The sequence below is a fragment of the Emys orbicularis genome, chromosome 8 (genome assembly GCF_028017835.1).
Source record: "Emys orbicularis isolate rEmyOrb1 chromosome 8, rEmyOrb1.hap1, whole genome shotgun sequence".
In the NCBI taxonomy this organism is placed as follows: Eukaryota; Metazoa; Chordata; order Testudines; family Emydidae; genus Emys; species Emys orbicularis.
Window position 1 is genome coordinate 71,404,008 of NC_088690.1, and position 19,560 is coordinate 71,423,567.

The 19,560-nt window shown below is 51.6% G+C and overlaps 1 protein-coding gene across 1 annotated transcript in view; it reads right to left on the reverse strand.

The window, feature by feature from the left end:
• Nucleotides 1-18,168, reverse strand: part of LOC135882493 (P-selectin-like) — a 56,951-nt gene extending 38,783 nt beyond the window's left edge. Inside the window, exons 1-5 of the mRNA XM_065409420.1 lie at nt 18,087-18,168; nt 15,598-15,688; nt 7,325-7,714; nt 5,740-5,847; nt 4,735-4,908 (exon numbers count right to left, since the gene is read on the reverse strand). Coding sequence (XP_065265492.1) covers nt 4,735-4,908; nt 5,740-5,847; nt 7,325-7,714; nt 15,598-15,688; nt 18,087-18,089 — 766 coding nt within the window. The 5' untranslated portion in view covers nt 18,090-18,168. The remainder of the gene's footprint in view (nt 1-4,734; nt 4,909-5,739; nt 5,848-7,324; nt 7,715-15,597; nt 15,689-18,086) is intronic.
• Between the last annotated feature and the right edge of the window lie 1,392 nt (nt 18,169-19,560).

Sequence of the window (19,560 nt, forward strand, 5' to 3'; positions counted from 1 at the left end):
CCCTTCCGCCTCGGACCCTTCCCTTTTCCTGCGGGACCCTCCACCAGCACAGGGGACTCCCCTCCCCCCGTCCTACCCCACACTGGGCAAGGGGCAGTCCCATCCCCCACCCCCAGGGAGGCTACAGTGAGGGGCAGCAGCAGGGGAGGAGGAGCACATGTGATGGCAGCCCCCCCCCGGCACCCACCACAGGGGAGGCGAGAGGGCTTCCTGGACCTGAGAGGGGCCCTAGGAGCACATGCAGTGACAGTGGTGCGAGGCAAGTGTGCTGCGGGGGGGGGGCTCCCCCACAGCTCGTGGCTACTGGCGCAGAGAGGGCTGGGGGGAGTCCTTCTCTCTGGTCCCAGTCCCGGGGCAACCCACCTACACCCCAAACTCCTCAGCCCCAGCCCCACCCCACCCCAGAACCCGCACCCCCAGCCAGAGCCCTCACCTCCCCACACCCCAACCTTCTGCCCTAGCCCTGAGCCCTTCCCACACCCCAAGCCCCTCATCTCCAGCCCCAGCCAGAGCCCTCATCCCCCCATACCCTAACCCTCTGCCCTAGCCCTGAGCCCCCTCCTGCATCGTGAAGCCCTCATCCCCAGCCCCACCCCACAGCCCTCAACCCTGCACCCAAACCCTCTGCCTGAGCCGCTCCCACACCCCAAACTCCTCATCACCAGACCCACCCCAGAGCCCTCACATTTTTACATTATTTTAAAAAATATATATCATCTTACAAGGCAGGGGGGGAGAGGGGCGGGACTTGGACCTGTTCTGGGCACCACCAAAAATTATACAAACCTGCCGCCCCTGCCCAGAACTGATCTGTGCAGATACAGGGCAATATCGAGTGCAAGTAGAGAGGGATTTTGCCTCTAAACACAGCACAGGTGACACCACTAATAGAAGCCTGTGTCCAGTTCTGGGCACCCACTTTTAAACGGGCTTTGCAAAACTGGAAAGGGTTCAGAAAAAAACTATGAGGCTAATGAAAGCTATGAAACCTGCCTTTTAGTAAGAACAAAAAAGATCTATTTATCTTATAAAGAGAAGGGTAAGAGGCAACTTGATTAATAGATGTTAAGGCCAGAAGTGACCATTATGACAATATAGTCTGACCTCCTGTATAGCACTCCAAGGGATGGAGAATACCTCACACCCCTTGGTAAGTTGTTCCAATGTTAATTATTCTCACGGGCAATTCCAGTCTGAATTTATCTGGCTTCAGCTTCCAGCCCTTGGATCATGTTATACCTTCATCTGCCCAGCAGAGGAGCTGGCTCTGCCATAGGCAGCTGCTGGTAGAGGCTGGAGCTGCCCTGGGGCAGGAGGCTAGCCTGGAGTCCTACCCTCTCTAGCCACATGAACTAGCTGTGATTTTGCACCCCCAGCCCTGGGAATCCCTGGTGATCTTTAGCGATAAGCATCCCGCCCTAGCCTCAGAGTTGCCTTGGTTACATTTCCAAGGGTGTCTGCACAAGGAGCAGGGCTAGAAACTCAGTGTTTTTCAAGAGAGAAGCGGAGATTCTCCTTTCCATTTCCCCTAGGGCCAGCTGTCATTAATGTCTAGTGAGGCTGCAGCTTGGGAGCGTCATGTCATGGGGCTGTGACCATCTCTCTAGCTCCCTGCAGGCACCAGGCAGACAGGAGACACCCAGCCTGCACCAGCATTACATGAATGCCCTTTCCATGGTTCTCTGAGTGCACAAGGGGACTCAATCCCCTGCCCCTGACTATGCCGCAGAAGCACAGACCTCCCTTTCCATGCAATTAGCATCCATGCACCCCAGGACCAGGGATCCACTTCCCAGCTGGGAAGGCAAAGAAGAGCATAGAGATCTGGGCAACAAGTCGAGAAAGAAATTGTGAAAGCAGCTAGTTACCAAAGCAGCATTTCCTGCAAGGCCTGTGTCATGCTGCTCCCTGGAGATGGGGGGCAGTGAGGCAGGGGGCTCCCAAGAGAAGACAGCCCTCAGCCCTAGTAGCAGCAACAGAAGGATTCACTTCCCAACTCCCCCCTTGCTCAGCATCCCAGTCTCTGGAGAGTGCAAACGGCCCAGAGAGAGGGCTCATGTAGAGAAGCAGGAGGGCTCTAAAGAGGGAAATGGGGTGAAAACAAGTAGAAGAAAAGGCAGAGAGGGTGGGGATAGGGTCCAGAGTGACCTAGACAAATTGGAGAATTGGGCCAAAAGAAATCTGATGAGGTTCAACAAAGACAAGTGCAGAGTCCTCCACTTAGGATGGAAGAATCCCATGCACCGCTACAGGCTGGGGACTGACTGGCTAAGCAGTAGTTCTGCAGAAAAGGACCTGGGGATTACAGTGGATGAGAAGCTGGATATGAGTCAGGAGTGTGCCCTCGTTGCCAAGAAGGCTAAGGGCATATTGGGGTGCATTAGTAGGAGCATTGCCAGCAGATCGAGGAAAGTGATTATTCCCTTCTATTCGGTACCGGTGAGGCCACATCTGGAGTACTGTGTACAGTTTTGGGCCCCCCCACTACAGAAAGGATGTGGACAAATTGGAGAGAGTCCAGTGGACGGCAACAAAAATGATCAGGGGGCTGGGGCACATGACTTACGAGGAGAGGCTGAGGGAACTGGGCTTGTTTAGTCTGCAGAAGAGAAGAATGAGGGGGGATTTGATAGCAGCCTTCAACTACCTGAACGGGGGTTCCAAAGAGGATGAAGCTCGGTTGTTCTCAATGGTGACAGATGACAGAACAAGGAGCAATGGTTTCAAGTTGCAGTGGGGGAGGTCTAGGTTGGATATTAGGAAACACTATTTCACTAGGAGGGTGGTGAAGACCTGCAAAGGGGTACCTAGGGAGGTGGTGGAATTTCCATCCTTAGAGGTTTTTAAGCCCTTGACAAAGCCCTGGCTGGGATGATTTAGTTGGTATTGGTCCTGCTTTGAGAAGTGGAGATTCTCCTTTCCATTTCCCCTAGGGCCAGCTGTCTTTAATGTCCAGTGAGGCTGCAGCTGGGGAATGTCATGTCATGGGGCTGTGACCATCTCTCTAGGTCCCTGCAGGTCCTGCTTTGAGCAGGGGGTTGGACTAGATGACCTCCTGAGGTCACTTCCAACCCTAATCTTCTATGATTCTTCTATGATTCTATGATCACAAACACCACTGCAACTGTGGGTCTGCTCTGGTGAAGAGTATGGGTCAGTGGCCCTGCCTGGCCTGGGCTGCACACAGCTTGTGCAGTGCGAGAGCTGTTTAATTACCCTGTAACATGACAGAAATAGCCCAATTTCTCTAAGCATCTCTGTGCCGATGTCACTGCAGCCTCGCCAGGGTTAGCTACATTGATTTCTAAACAGATCTAGTTAATGTGGTACAAAAGCTGTGTGTAGACAAACCCCTACTGAGTTGGTCTGCTCCCCATGCATCTGTCTTTAGTGACTCAAAGAAATGTTACCACTTCTTACATTTACTAGGCTGGAGCAAGAAGCGGGAGTAAGGAGTGACCAGCAGCTCCATTGCTTCTTGTGCATCATCAATGGAACCGTGTCCTAACCTCCCATCAATGTCACCTGTGCAGACTTGTGCACAGCAGCTGGGTTGGCGAGATGTCACTGAACGGGCCTTGTGTCATGCGGAGAGTCTGTGTTACCTGATACGATGTGCAGAAAGAAAATAACTCAGCTTGACTCAGTGGTCCCAGGCCAGGTTTGCAAGGCTGGTGCAATGAAGTTTCCCTTTCAGACCACCATACAACAGTCTGAGAACCTGCTGGAGTTTGTGAGCAGCAAGAGCAGACAACTGGAGCTCTGCTAATAATGGAGCATTAGCCTCAGACCTGTGTGTGTACCCAGATTGACATTCACAAGGTGCTGCAGCTGACACGTAGGAGAAAACATCTTTTTACTTGTAACTTGAGCACATTTCACAGGGAATCAGTGACACAAGAAACACAGGACTCTGGGATGCCCTGCCTCCAGAATCACAGTGCAATGCAGGCCTGAGCATGGATGGCAAGATGTCCCGGGCAGTGCAGAATCCTCCAAAGAAAATGGTGGCACAGATCCTAGGATGATAACTGATGAGGCAACATCCTGCAATGCCTCCAGCCAGGGGATAAGTACAGTGGGCTGGCTGGTCTCTCCCCGTCTCTAAGCCCAGTGACTTCATGCATGTTGAGTATCCCTAACATGGTATAATGCCACAAAGAGTGAATTTCTCCTCCACATCACTCGAGTATGAGATCCCCCTCCAATGGCCAGTCCATGCACCCTGCCCTACAATATCTGTATGGGACTCTTTGGACACACTGCTGAAGTTTGACAGGTGTGGCGGGGGACAACCCTCGTCCAGCCTGCAAACTCGGGTGGTCCCTGTGATTGTTGTGGAGCTTCCCAAGCTGAATACATCAAACCAGTTATAATTAAGCTGGAGCTCGACTACATTTTACAGTTAAAAATAAACCGCTATGGGAGGATGGGGAAACCAGCCAGAGATGATACTTGTACATGTAGAGCTGGTAAAGCGCAGATAACACGGAGATGAGTGTGGTATAAACCCCAGAGAGATAGAAAGATTAGTGAGGGCTCCAGGCCAACTACCAGCTGAAGACACAACATGAGAAGCCAAAGGTATTAAATGCTAAGGCTGGGGCTGTTCAAAGGGGTGAGGTGCCCAACTTCCAATCAGCATCAGTGGATCTGGGTTTCTCCCTACATAGGCTCTGAGAATTCCACTGTAAAATCAGTGGGGAGGAGGCAGGAATAGCTCCTGGCACCCACCTGCACACTCTGGAGCCGCTGCTGTCCAGTTCCCCGATGCCAAGCACTGCAACGTGTCCAGCCCTTGCAGTTCAAACCCCTCCTGGCACTGGAACTTGCATGTGGAGTTGTAGCTAAATTCCCCCAGGGGATGACTGCAGTCAGGCCTGGGGTCAAGGTTTTTGCACCTCACAACTAAAAAGACATACAGCAGCATGAGCAGCTGGGAGGCAGGGGGAGGGGTTTCAAGCACACATGCCTGTTGCTCCCTCAAGTTGCCAGGTCTCAGGTTCTCTGGAGCACAGCCTACCCCAGCCCCTCGGCTTGAGCTTCAGCAGGAGCTGCAACATCCATACTGCTATTTGTAAAGCTCGGGCTTGAGCCCCTTAGCCCAAGTCTGGCTAGCTGGGCTTGCACCCAGCTGCAGTGGAGACATGCCGTGACAGCCCTGCTGGGGCTGAGCTCTGCAAGGCAAGAAGAAGGGCACATGCTTTCTCTGGGTAACAGAGTGAGCTGAGTAGCCTGTCTGAGAAGTTGTGTTTGGCAGTCGGGCACAGGCGAGAGACTTTCCGGGCCTGGAAGCTGCTGCAGACTCAGCCCAGCAGGAGGCTCCGCCCCCAGTTGAGGCCTGGGCACCCTGCTCAGCCCTAAGGGAGACAGCAACTGTTTTGCTGCTTGGGCAGCTCCAGGCTGACAGCAGGATAGGGGTGTAGCCTTACCCCTAAGGGAGGCAAATTGCCTGGGCTGGCCTGGGGCGGGCATGCTATAGCAGCAGTGCGGTCAGGCGCTTGGGAGGCTACAACCCCACCCCACTCTGCCTCCTTGGCCAGGGAGCAATAGCAAAGGCCATTCCTCCGGCTGTGCTAGCGCCCCTCTTTGGTGAATCTCGGAGCAGCACTGATGGGTGCCCAGGCCATCATCCCAGAGGATGTCTCTGGGGAGACCCTCCAGAAAGTAAATGCAGTGACTGTAACAGGCCCTGCAGCAGGGCCCCCTCCCCTAATGTCCCTGTTCGACTGCCCTCACCGTGTTCACACTCAGGCCCGTAGAAACCAGGGTAGCAATCACAGCTGTAGTTCCCGATGGTCTCCACACACTCACCGCGCTGGCTGCAGGAGGAACGCTGGCAAGACGCTGCAGAGATACAGCTGGGTTAGGATCCACCCTAACAGTTCCTTAGAGACAAATCATAACCCACCCCACTGCCTGGATCCTGCACTCCATCCCTGCTGCTTTTCTTCATTGCGGGATTCTTTCAGAGCCTGTTAAAACCATGGGGAAAAAAACCTGCCTTCAAAGGCCTTGGCTCAGGCCCTGCAAGGGCACCCAGGGCACCCAAGCTTTGCCCAGCCAGGTGGTATTGGCACCTTGCCAGAAGTTTGGAGGCAGTGGCTGCTTTGCACAGATTGTCACTCTGCTCTTGGACCCAGAGGCGCTGCCTGTGGACAGCGCTGACCTGGATGGGTAGGCTGCCCTCTGGATTGAGATGGAGGGTTGCAAGCTAGGCCTGCAGGGGACACACACATGCATTGATCAGAGGCCAGCATGTGCCACGTTTGGTTATCAGGCTGTGCTTTGACCTCCCTGCCCCTCCTCCCCCACCCCCCCGCACTGATTGCACTCCGAAGAGGGTAGTAACTCTTTGGCAGGGAGACTCCACTGCATCTCCCAAGGGCTCAGAACAGGTGCTCCTGGGGCCAAGCGCCTGGCATGTCAATTTACAACGGGACTTTGTGATGAGAAGAATGTAGGGATCAAAGCAAGACTCATTCAGAGCACAGGTTCAGCTCCCGTCTGTGTGGCCCATTTGTGAGGGAGAACTTGGAAGGCAGGACTTTAACTCCCCAACCAAAGGAACCAGCGAGACACAGAGAACACCACAGCAGTGATAGCTGGTGTGTGCAACACCTGTGCCTGGGAGCAAACATGCAAAGCGGGTGCAGGCCTGTGCTGCCGGCCACGGGACAATATCACTAATGCCTAACACCAGCTAGCACTAACCAGGCCCTTGGTGGCTGTCTCCACAGAAGTCAAGACTCAGTGGGCCATGGAGACCGACTGACCCCGCAGATCAGGGTTGAGGCACTCTAGCTGAGTGGGTGGGTTAAGTTCCTCTGCCCAGACCATACCTCTTCGTAACAGTGTGTCTGGCCCTTTAAGGGCTAGAGGCCTGTGGCCAGCCAACCCTAGTTACTAGGAAGGCACAGCTGAGCAGGAGTCAGCTGATGTCCCTGGACAAGTGGCAGGAAGTTTCAGAGAAGGGGGATGCTCAGGGAGAGACAAGCCAGGAGGCTTCTACAGGAAACCCTTCACCAGCCGGCAGGATTTGTGCCTGGGAGGAAGCCCGAGCCAGAGGGCTGAAGAAGGCTGAGAGCCAGGGAGAATAGACTCCAGGAAGTAAGGAAAGACTCCAGTCAGGCAAGGCGAGAGTGGCTTGCGGAGCAACCTCAGACCATGACGGGGCATGGGAGGCAGCCAGCCCATTGACACTCTTCTATGGACGATTAGGGACTTAATTCTCCAGAGCTCTCAATCCAGCAACTCTCCCCAGCCCTACATATGTTAGACAGACACACACATACATAGAGAATGACCGTGGTGGGGTGGTTACCTTGGTAACACAGCGCCCTCTTTTTCTTTTGGCAGTTCTCATCGTTCCATCTTCCAGCATCACGATCCCTCTTTATGTAAATCTCCACACAGTCTTGGTTCTTCCCTTTATTGTTGGGTTCCCTGTTAGCCCAGTTCTCAGCCTCCTTCGTCAGGGCCTTGTTGGTACCAACCCAGGTCCAGACATTGTTTATCTTTCGTATCCCAATCCAGTAGTATGTTCTATGGCGGGGTAAGACATTGTTGAGATAAACAATTTCCCCCTGGTTCTGGATTGCTATGAGGTCAGTGTAGAATGACCTGCAAAAGTTTCTGGCCAGCTCCCATGAGTAATCAGATTTGTTACCATAATGGTAGGTCCAGGCTCCCACTTCCATCTGAGTCCCGAGCACTGTTGGAAAGAGTAAAAACAGGCAAACTTGTGTGACAGTCAGTGACAGAGCTATGGGTTGACTATCAATGGGTGACACCAGACTATATCTTATATCACACACAAAAGTACTGCATTAAAAGAACATTATTTAGGTTGCAAAGTCAAGCACTCAAACGTTAGGAAATGCCACAATTAAGGTTGCCCATGTAACTGAGTTCAGCCCCCTTGTGCGCATGCATGATGGTATAGTCTTTAGTGGCATGATAACATACTATTTTTCCATAGGTCCTCTGCCTCACTCAGTGCAGAGGATGGACGGGGCTCACTAAACGAGGAGCTATTCAATAGTTTGTTTTCTCCTCACTGGTCAATGTGTAACCGCCCCAGCCTTATTTACTGCACACTATACAAACCCTGCTCTGAAGACAGAATTATTCATTTCCCCAAAGGCTTTTCTATAGCGCTCATCATTACAGTATCTGAGTGCTTCACAAATATTAATGAGTTTATACTCACAACAGCTCTGGGAGATGAGAGGATGGTATTATCCCCATTTCAAAGATGGGAACAGAGGCATAGAGGCACTGGTTCTCAAAGGTATTTAGGCACCTAACTGCCATTGATTTTATTGCAAGTTAGGTGCCTAAATACCTTTGAGGAGCTGGACTAGAGAGATTAAGGTCGAAAATAATTTTGGGTGTCCCATTTGAGTAGAGCCCTGCGCGGATACATAATTATATCCACAGATGCGGACATCCATGGATATAAAGCAGATATCCGCAGACTTGCAGGGCTCTAGTGACAACGAGTGAGACAGACTTACATGCTCCTGGTCAGGAGATACTGCTTGCACACACTAGTGTGACCAGAGAAAGCTGCCAGTGAGCCTAGTGCCCGCCCCAATGGGCAGGGCTGGAGGAGGTACAGCCATGCCGGAGGTGCTGCCTGGGCTGGGAGCTGGCTTCTGTGAGCGGCAGCCCGACATGCTGCTTCTTTCGCCGCTGTGGTTTCTGGCCCAGTTGTTGGCCATGGCCCTGCTGATCTCACTCATTGTCACTTGAGTCCTGCAAATCTGTGGATATCCGCTTTATATCCACAGATATCCACATCCATGGATATAAATTGTATATCCACGCAGGGCTCTACATTTGAGACCCCTAGGACCTGATTTTCTGAAGTATTTAGCATTATAAAGCATTTTCTATGTTCAGAGCACTGTTCCCATTGACTTTAGTTGCAGCAGTGAGTGCTCAGCACTTCTGCAAATCAAATCATAGGGTCTCAATTTGAGCACCCAGAAAGTGAGGAACACACATTTAGTGGCCACCTGGGAAAAGTTTGGTTTAAGTGACTTGCTCTGGGGCAGAGGCAGAATCCAGTTCTCCGGGGCGGCAGTCAACAGCCTTACCCTTGAAACCATCCTTTCTCTTCTTGCAACCCTCTGCCTCATTCATCACACACACCTTCCAGCTCCTGCAACAGATGAGGTAGGATTCCTACAGACAACAGCTTTTTTCACTGTACAACCTGGATTCATTCCCTAGCGTAGGTCCATCCTGTGCACTCAGCGAGGCAAGGGTTCTGGCATTTCCTATGGTATGAGTGCTTGACTTTGAAATGTTAAAAATGTTCTTTTAAAGTAGGTGTGTGTGTGTGTGTGTAATTTCCTACGTTTTTTAAAAAGCAAATTGTAAAAAACAGAAGATCCATCACGTGGCATCATAGTGACACCAATATGGATCATCAGCAGGGTTAAAATCCTGAGATCAGGTGCACAGACCTCTGCCACCTGAGCTAATGGAGGAACCAATAGCAGTAGCAGGTTGTCATATTCCCTATGGGCCAGCACTAGAGGGATATGAAACACACATTTTGCCAGTGGATTTCACAGATACTTGCTGACAGCAGAGAACTCAGGAATTGTGGGTTCCATTCCAGGCTCTAGAGGAGAGTGTTCTCTAGTGGTCACAGACTCTTCTGCCTCTGTCTCCTAAGCATGGCCCTTCTGCCCTGGCCCCTCCAACCTGACCCTGTCCCAGGCCTGTCTTTTACCCATCCCTAGCTCCTCATCTCAGTCCCAGTCTCATTGTCTAGCAAGCCCTAGTCTCACCTCTCTGGACTCCCTGCCCTACCCCAGGCATCCCTCCACACCCAGTCCCACTCTCCGATCCTGGCCATTCTCAGTTTCCCCCCACCCTCCAAGCTCCTTGTCCCCAGGCTCCTTGCCCAGCCAGTCCCAGTCTCCCCCCCCCCATCCTGGCTCTTCATCCAATCTATATCCCTATTGGCTCACAGAGCCACTCTCCCTCCCTGGGTTTGTCATCCAGTCTCAGCAGTCATCTCTGGCCTCCTTCTCCCAGTGTCCTTGCCCAGCCATTCCCCCTGAACACCAGCAACTTGGCAGAGTTGTCTCATAGAATCATAGATTCTCCCCTCCCCCTTCCCTCCTTCCTCCTACCCTACTAGTTCTCTGTCCCAGTCACCTTGCTTAAATAATCCCAAGATCCTCCAAGATCCTCATCCAACCTCACTCTCCCCCAGCCTACCTGCTCCCACTCCCCTCATTTCCCTCCCTAGATCCCAGTCCCAGTCTCCTTGCCCAGCCAGTCCCAGACTCTCCCCTCCCCAATTCCCAATCCCAGTTTTTTCTCTCCGATGCAAACCTCCAGTCCCAGTCTTCCCCCTGGACTCCTTTTCCCAATCTACACCCTCTGCCATCCCCACCCACTGCAGGTCTGGCTCTTGCCCCTCTGCCTTCAAATGAGGCAGCTTCCTGCTTCGTGCTGCCTGAGCTCAGAGGGCGGGCCTTGAGAGCCCAGGAGAGACAGCCTCTCTTCTCTCAGTTCCAGTACCTGGCGCAGCCCAGAGCTGCAATTACAGGGAACATCCTGCACAGCCCCGAGCTGGAGCATGACCAATATTATAGATGGAATTTTCAGGGAATGTGGCTGCTAAAATCAAAGTCTCTACTGAGCAGTGCAAAGTGCAATTTTTCAAAGGCTTATAACTTGGCTAAATTTTGGGCAGATTTTCACAGGCATCTTCCTGATGCAAACACCTACTCCCTGCCAAATTTCAAGTTCCTGCTCCAAAGTATGGGGGCACCAGAGCTTTTCAAAGAAAAGCTCACCAGATTTTTTGAACATCAACAAAACAACATATTTTTTCTGTAGCTTTATTCTTAGAAATGGCTGAACTGTTTTGATTGAAATTTTCCAAATAGTTCAGCTTGGGGCAGACAACCCATGTGGAAAAATGTCAATCCAAATGGTTAAAGCCTGGTAAAGTTATAAGCAACTGAAAACAGGATCTTATAATGGGAAGCATTGGCAACCTTAATGATAGGCAGTGCTACCAGCCTGCCTATAAGAGATCAGTCCAGTTCTAATGACCTATATGTGTTATTCTTGGATCTGACATCACAAATCTCATGCTGAGAGTCTCTACCTAACTAGCAGAGTTTAGTGAAATAAGAAATACAGGGATTGAAAACTGGTAAAAGGGGTGAACTGCAAAAATTAAAACGGCTTTAGGCTTTGATTTCTGGTCTGAATGTCTCCACTCAGCAGAGGCTAACAAGCTAAGAGATAGCTAACTAACCAACTCTTTTTCCCGCCCCGTTCTATGAAATCCTTTGGTAGGTTGTAGTTTAATGAAAATATCCCCAAATGAGACACCACAAATATCAAATGTCTGATTGTGATCCATAAATGGATTCCATGCTGTTGTCACTGAAAGATGTATGCTGGGATACCTTCAGTGCACCAGGAAGAACCAAAAGGATTTCCCAGAGGGGGAATTGTTTTTAAGGAGGTTCATTAAAACTTATTTTTTCTTCATATAAGTGCTCGAGGCCCTCTTTTCACAGGCACAGAAATATGGGATTAACTCAATTTTAATTTTAATTTTAATTTTTCCTTTGTAGTTTTACATATGAGGCCAGCAACAAAGTCTGGATCCAGAGCCAGATTTGAGCATTCTCATAAGTTGCTGGTGTTTGGCACTTCTCTGCTTTGCAGCTAATCTAAATATCCAAGACATTTTTGGAGAGCTTTGTAAAACTGAGTTTTGTGAAGATGCTGGCCCAGCTGGTAGTGCTTACAAATCAGGAAAAGATAAAAATGAACTACAAATCAAGGCTGAAACTAGCCACAGAGCTGAACTACTGAAACACAGTGTCTATTTATATTATTTCTCACCATTACTTGATGCGATCCAGGGTTTTTAGCTACAAAACAACCACCATATCGCAGTGTCTCTATGGTTACGGAAATCTATCTGAAAATAGCCCTGAAGTCAGATCTTCTTCCAAACAGTGCAGCCTAGGGACCTGCCCTCAGCTCACTAGTGTTCATTTCAGGGAACATATCATACACTTTATTTGCAAAGCATGGATCAAAAGTCTTGCACCATAGATTTAATGCAACTTCAGGATTTGCCCCTTAGAGCTAAAGCTCAACAAAAATGTTTTTCTGCATGAAATTCCAATATTTCAACATTTGTTTTCATCCCGAAAGGTTGAAAAAATTTTTTTTCACAAAATGAAAGAGTTCAGAAAAATGTTGATTAGGAAAAGTCAAAATGTTTCACTTCAAGTCAGGTCTACATCCCTGGCTAGTCTGTATCTCCCATGATACAACTACAGACATGTGTCCCATCAGAGGGAAGACAACAGTGGATCTTGAGAGATATAGTCTGGCCAAGGAGCCTGGCCTTTTGGATAAAATGGGGACACGAAACACCCAAACTACAACTCCCATGAGACAGCGTGTCACCAAAGATAGACGCAGGTTAATAGCAAACTGACTTGGGTTGCATTGACTTGAAACAAAAGATTTGATTTAGATTTTCCCCAATGGAAAATCAAAAAAAAAATCAACAACATCAACATTTTCCTGTAGAAAATTTTGATTTTGCTGAATCTGCATTTTTCTTTAACAAAACATTTTAATGGAAACTTCCTAACCAGCTCCACTTTTAGCATTGCCTCATGCGGCGTAAAGATTTCCCAGAAACCACCAGCACTTTGGCATCCATTTAGATGAGCCAAAAAGAGCCAGACTTGTGGTTAAAGTTTTACAAGAATCCATGGGAGTGCTGACATGATGGATTGGTTTATTTGCACAAGAGCCAAATCCAGAGCCCTTTGGGAGTTCAGGAAGCTTGGCAAGCTGTCCCCTCCCATTACTTTTCATGTGGTGCTTGAGGCCCTCTGCACATCTGCTAGTGATGGGCCTGAAAGTGGAAGTTCCAAAGCATCATGGCACTCAGCACTGTTCTTGTGGTATTTCTGGCCTGGTTGGAATAAGAAGGACTCAAAATCTCACAAGAGAACTCCCTGGAGAATTAAAGCACAGTGTTGCTGACACAAGATGTCCTGAGGATTCGGTTTGGGATCTGGAATGTTGGGTGTTTATCTGATGAAAATCTTCACACCATTTGAGGTCTCTCCAACCCACCAAGCTCTGCTTGTCATTCCTGTTCTGCCTGGTGAACATCACACCCATGTTATGAGGGATGCGCCTCAAATGCTTTACAGTAAAGATGAGCCCAAACAACCCCCCAAAATCCAAACTTCTCCCCCTCCCTCTTCTCTATAATAGGGTGAGCCAGAGCTCAAGACTCCCATTTCCATGGAGCACTGTGGCTCAGGACACCTGCCCCCCCCCACATTCTGCAGCTGGTGCCCATCTCTATTTTGGACCTCACAAAGGGCTCAGATAAGCAACCAGCAATGTGACACTCTGATCCTCCTGTAAGGCCCCTTGAAATAATGCAGCGGGATTCCCCTGGGGCACAGCTTTCCCCAGCCCTACTCACGATATGACAGCACTGGTGCTGATCTCAAGCCTGGCAGTGCAAGAATGAACAGTTATTTAAAAAGGGAACAGAACATTTTCAAATCAGCTGAATGGCCTGGGGTCAGGGTCAGCTTTGTGCAGAGGTACAGGCAGAGTAGTTCCCCAGGCCCTATGCTCATGCTGAGGTCAGAACAGAAATCAAAGACTCTTCAGTTCGAATGATGCCAAGCCAGTAAACAGAAGAGAAAAGCGATACCTAGCACAGACAGGCCTGCGCCAAGGAACTCGCCCAAGAACAATATTCTTTTCCTTGCTCTGTTTCTTGTGGTGTAGATACCACTATGGGACAGCTCCTCGCCTGGTGTAAACCAGCACAGCTCCATTGAAATTAATGCCACTGGCCCCAGATATGTACATAGCACATCCATGTTTCAACAGCACGTGCCACGTTTCACAGCTAATTCCTCATGGGAAATGCCACTAGGAGAGCTGTGGGCTGAGGTCTAGCCTCCAATTCACAGGTGCGACTCAGTCAATGGGGATTGCGTCTGTGTATCTGAGAGCAGAGCTGAGTGTGGGAGGGCTCTCCTCTCTCTGCAACAGGTAGGGGAGGATCCACACAGGAGAGGCGAGTAGCAACCTGTTGTTGGAGGAGATGTGATAGCCGGGCTTTCCAAGCACAGGCTGGCCAGGTATGGAGCAATCATCTTGTGCACCAGGGAGCTCCTACCTGAACTGGGATCTGGGTGCCAGATGGAGACGGCATGACTGGAGGGGCTACTTGGAAGGAGACAATTGTACACAGTCACAGTGTCAAGCAGGATTTCTGAGAGGTGCTATGAGGAATGTGGGGACTTTTTGTACAATTGTTATAAACCTCGGGGTCTGTCTCCACTTTGTAGTGTTACCCACTGGGCGGAAAGGGTTTTTCTCCTTGGAACCAGAGAGCTTAGCAAGAACTGGCTGGAATTGGAGACCCTGCATTGATAAGGGAAGAACCAAATACTGGGCCATTAATGCTTAACTTCCTCCAAACCTCTTCAGGGAATCAGAGTGAAAAGGCCGTAGGTGGAGACAAAGGGATGAGGTGGCAAGTGGCTGTCTGTTAAGGTTGCTGTGATGAGCAGATGGACTCACACAGACAGGGTCAGAGAGAGTAAAGAAGAACCCCGGAGAATCAGGGCATGGCAAAACCATTGCTCCTACTGATAGGGACTCTGAAGCTTGGCTGTCTCATGCTGACTAAAGACTTACTGATGCTGGATTCCAGGTAACTAATCAAAGCTACCTAGTTTTAAAAAGGCTGCCACATAATCTGCTGGGTGCATTGCTCCCTCAAAGGGGACAGGCTCTCTCAGGTGTCTGATCTCAGCTGGATTTGCTGCAGAGAGCCACAGTGAGAAATAGGGGTGCTGGAGTCTGAAGGCCCAGGCCTGCAGTAATAGAGTCATGTGGCCTGCCCTTCGAAGTCTGGCACACTAAAGGGGTTACTCCCAGGGCCTGGTTTAAATACCGGGGTATGGCCCAGACCCTCTAATCCACAACAGGTGTCAACCCCCTGCACTCTGTCTGCACCAACACTTGCACTGCTGCTGGTGCCGATGCTGGAAATGGGGGGTCCAGACATTCTCAATGCAGTCAGAGGAGAGAACTGGCCTGGACCATGCCTGTGCAGAGGAGTTCATCGGCCCCTGTCCTGGCTGGGGAACTGTGAGCTGCTTTGGGAAGCCAAGCAGGCCCGTGTGAAGGCTCTCCATTGTAACTAGGGTGGAAGCGCCTTGCTCCCATAACCTCAGGAGGCTGCGTTTCTCAGGTAATTTCTAGGGACTCTACTGGTTTCTGGGATACAGGAGGGGCAAAAAGAAGGGATTAGGAGGAATAGGATTTAGGTCCCTAAATAATCACCCCAGGGTGGGAATTCTGGCCCAAATGAAACTGTTTCAATGTGCCTGCCAGTAAAATGTCCCTGGACAGACCAGGAGTGACTGTTGGTGCCACAACAATACCACTTCTCTCCCAGGGCTTTCCCAGAGATGTGTCTGTGAATTCTCCCCTGGCAATGTCAGGGGCAGGCCATCAAAGACCTGCAGGAAGGCTTACCCCAGCAAATGGCAGCAAAGCACAGGAGTCGGGCGACATTCCAGCCACATCCCCAAGCCCTTGGACTGGAGCGGAGTCCTACAGTGCTGCCCTGGGGGTCAGAAAAACATGTCCATAAACCCCTCAGTACTTCACAGCAGTCAGGTCCAGGCATATTTGACACACTGAGCTGAAACAGACACTGTTGGACACACCTGGCTGACACAGACACTATCTCTGATTAGTTCATATTTACAATGCAGCTAAAATGCAGAATCTCAAAGAGCAAGAGTTGCCAGCCTCCACAGGGGAAGAAGGAACAGTTGGAATTTTAGGCAAGTGATTTGATTTAGCAACATCATCTCCACAACAGGTTGTTAATGAACATCCTGGAGAACGTGACTATGAGTGTGAGATGTTGTTGGTCAGTGTCATGAGTTCAGCTCAGAGGACAGAGGCAGTTTTTGTCCATAAATTAGATAAACAGCTGAGCATCTCAGTCAATCAGAGCAATATTCAGGTGTAATAGAGTTATATTAGAATTAGAAGAAATGGGAACCATCCATGGGTCTAAACCTGAAATGCTGCAAGCTGCACCAGCAGGCCCCTCCTCTCCCTGGGCTTCAGAGGGCAGGATCCAGCACCAGCCCGAATGTCTACATAGCTGTGTGTAGGGCCATAGTGTGAGCTCTGTGAACCTGAGTCTGTAGGCCTGGGCTGTGAGACGTACTGCCATGGGTTTAAAACACTGTGCAGATGTACCCTCTGGCATCTTACCAACAGGGGCTGAGCCCAGCCTTGACCAGAGATCTGGGGGAAAGGAGCAGTGTGGTCTGAACCAGTTAAGTTAGGATGGTGGTGTGGCAAGGGTTGTAGTGCTGGCTGCTCCTCTCATCCAGCTCTCAGCTTCCCGGGGGTGGCTGGCTGGCTCCTCAAGCAGCCTCCCAGGCCTGAGAGGCTCCATGCTATCTTTTGGATGGCAGGGAGGCCATCTCTGGTAGCCCATCTCCACTTTCCCAACCAATCCTCATGCTGTGGTTGCTGCTATTCCACCGCCTGTGCGCCAGCTCTTTCCACTGACGCCCACAAAGCTCGGCTATACCAGCCACCTGGCTGGAATTGGGGGGCACAGGGAGCCATTGGCTAGCATTCAGCAAAGTCATTAATGTAGGAGCTCTGGAGGTAAGGCAGAAAGGAAGGGAAGGGGAAAGCAGGGGAAGAGGGCCCCCCATGCGGTTTTTAACCTTTAGCTCTGCTTCCCAGGTCGGGATCTCCAGCTGATGTGCAGGGGATATTCATGGGTTTGCTGGGGGAAAGAGAGCCTCCCAGCTCAGGTGACTGAGTGAAATCCCAATTGCACAGCAGTGTGGGTGGGGGCTCTACTTATCAGCTCAGGGCTGGGCGGTGTGTGTTTCTCTCCCTGGCCATTCAGTGCTGGGTGGGGGGGCTCCCCTGGCAGATCAGGGCTGGGCGCAAGTGCGTGGGGCTCTCCTTGTCAGCTCAGGGCTGGGCAATGGGGTGGGGGTGGGGGCTCCCCTGGCCGCTCAGGGCTGGGCAGCAGAGGGGGCTCCCCTGGCAGCTCAGAGCTGGGTGGTGGTGGGGCTCCCGTGGCTGCTCAGGTCTGGGCAGCGGGGGGGGGGGGGGGGAGCTCTCCCTGGCCATTCAGGGGTGGGCAGTGGGGGGGGGGGGCACTCCCTGGCTATTCAGGGCTGGGGCTTTCCCTGGGCAGCTCAGGGCTGGGTGAGGATGCATGAGGGGGCTCTCCTCAGCTCAGGGCTGGGCAGTGGGGGGACTCCCTTGGCAACTCAGGGATGGGGGGGCTCTCCCTGGCAGCTCAGAGCTGGGAAATGGGCGGGGGGGCTCTTTTTATTAGCTCAGGGCTGGACAGAAGGGGGTGGGGGGTTCTCCCTGGCCATTCAGGGCTGGGCAGTGAGGAGGGCTCTCCCTGGGCAGCTCAGGGCTGGGTGGGGGTGCATGGGGGGCTCTCCTTGGCAGCTCAGGGCTGGGCAGTGGGGAGGGGGATCCCCTGCTCACTCAGGGCTGGGCAATGGGGGGAGGGGGGAGGACAGGACTCCCCTGACAGCTCAGAGCTGGGCAGAGGGGGGATGGGGACTCCCTTGACAACTCAGGGCTGGGCAGTGGGGCTCTGCTGGTTGGAGCTGGGTGGTCTCATTTCAATTAATATTGGAGAGTTGAGCATAGGAGAAAACTCAGCCCTCCTCACCACCTGGAGTTTCCTTCTGCAGCAGTCTGTGGGGCACTGTCAGGGCATCGTCCCTGTTGCCCATGCAGGGTCCTGCTCTGGGGGCCATTTGGGGACTCTGTTCCTGGCACTGTCCCCTGTACCCACACTCAGAGGTGTCTGGGGTGGAGGGTGAGGGCTGTCGCTAAGGAGCCAGCTTGTAGCTCTCCCTTGTGAGCAGCAGCTCCTCTGCCTGCCTCACTCCTTCCTAAACACTGCGCAGGTGAATCCAGCCACATCCCCAGGTAGAAGAAGGTGCTAGACCTACCATCTCCAGTGCCGACCTGCCAGCCTTCACTCTCCTCTCGCTCAATCCCTGGACCGAGACGACTTAAACCAGCCCTCTACTTGGCTGTGTCTTGCAGCACTTCCTTTCATATGTGCAGAACCTCATTGCATCCCTTTCCTGTTCCTCCCCCCACATCGAGTCACAGCTTGAAGAGTCATTGGGCCAGAGAGAGCGTGACTGTGAAGCCTGGGTAGGGACTGACCTGGGAGGTGGGAAATCCAGGGCCCAGTCCCCCTGCTCCAGTGATTTGCTATTGATCCAGCTGAAACAGAGGGATCTTCCCTCAGAATATCCCTTAGCCCAGTGGTTAGGAAACCTCTCCTGAGAGGTGGGAGACCCCTGTGCAAATCCTTTCTCCCCCGCAAGCAAATGGGGGAATTGAACCTGGGGCTCCCACAGGCCAGCTGAGTGTCCTAACCAGTAGGCTAGAAGCCATACAGTAGACATCACCACCTCCTTCTCTGGCAGCCAGACTTTGATGGGACCTGCTCCATTAGGTGGCCTCTGAGCAAGCGTGCTGGATCAGGCCCTGCATGCAAGTCAGATGGCACCTGTCTTTTCCCAATTCACAGATCACACTGTGGCTTAGGCAGGAGCTAAGTACCCAGGCGCCTAGAGGGAGGCAGCAGGGCACATGCCCCAAGGCACAAACTTAGGTGTGGAGGGGACTTTTCCCTGAAAACGTAGGTGCCAAATGAGTTTAGGTGTCTACATGAGCCAGTGGGAGTTTTGTGGATCTCATTGAAGCCTCAAACTGAGATTTAGGCACCTAAACCCCAGACCTAGGTGCTTATGTCTGGGGTTTAGGTGCCTGTGATATTCTTAGGGTACCCAGGACTGTGAGTCACCCTCTAGCCAGAGGGAGCCTTGCTGTGGTGGCTGGGGTCAGCTCCCTAACCCCACCAGCCCGTCAGCCATTCAAGCACTCTCCTATGGGTTAGGCCAGCCCTGTCTGCCTCACAGGTGCACCCCAGTCCCCTTGAAGCATTCCCCTGTGATATCCAGCCCCTGATGCTGGCTACTCCCAGAAAACCCAGATCCACTGCCCCCAAAGGAGCAACATATCCCACTTTACCAGTTTCACCTTAAATCATTGCTCCTGTAAACCATGCAGCAGTTGTAGTGAAACAAGAGAAGGTTTATTTAAGAGAGAATACAGATTCCATTAGAAACAAGAGAGCAGTTGAAACCAGTGGTTACAATACAAAACAAAATCATAAAATGCAAACTAGGGCTCAGGGCCGGCTCCAGGCACCAGCGAAGGAAGCAGGTGCCTGGGGCAGCCGATAGAAAGGGACGGCACTCCGTCCGTTATTGGGGCGGCACGTCCGGGTCTTCGGCGGCAATTTGGCAGCGGGTCCTTCACTCCCTCTCTTCCTCTTCGGTGGCACTTCGGCGGCAGCTCAATCGGGTTTTTTTTTTTCTTCGCCACTTGGGGCGGCAAAAAAGCTGG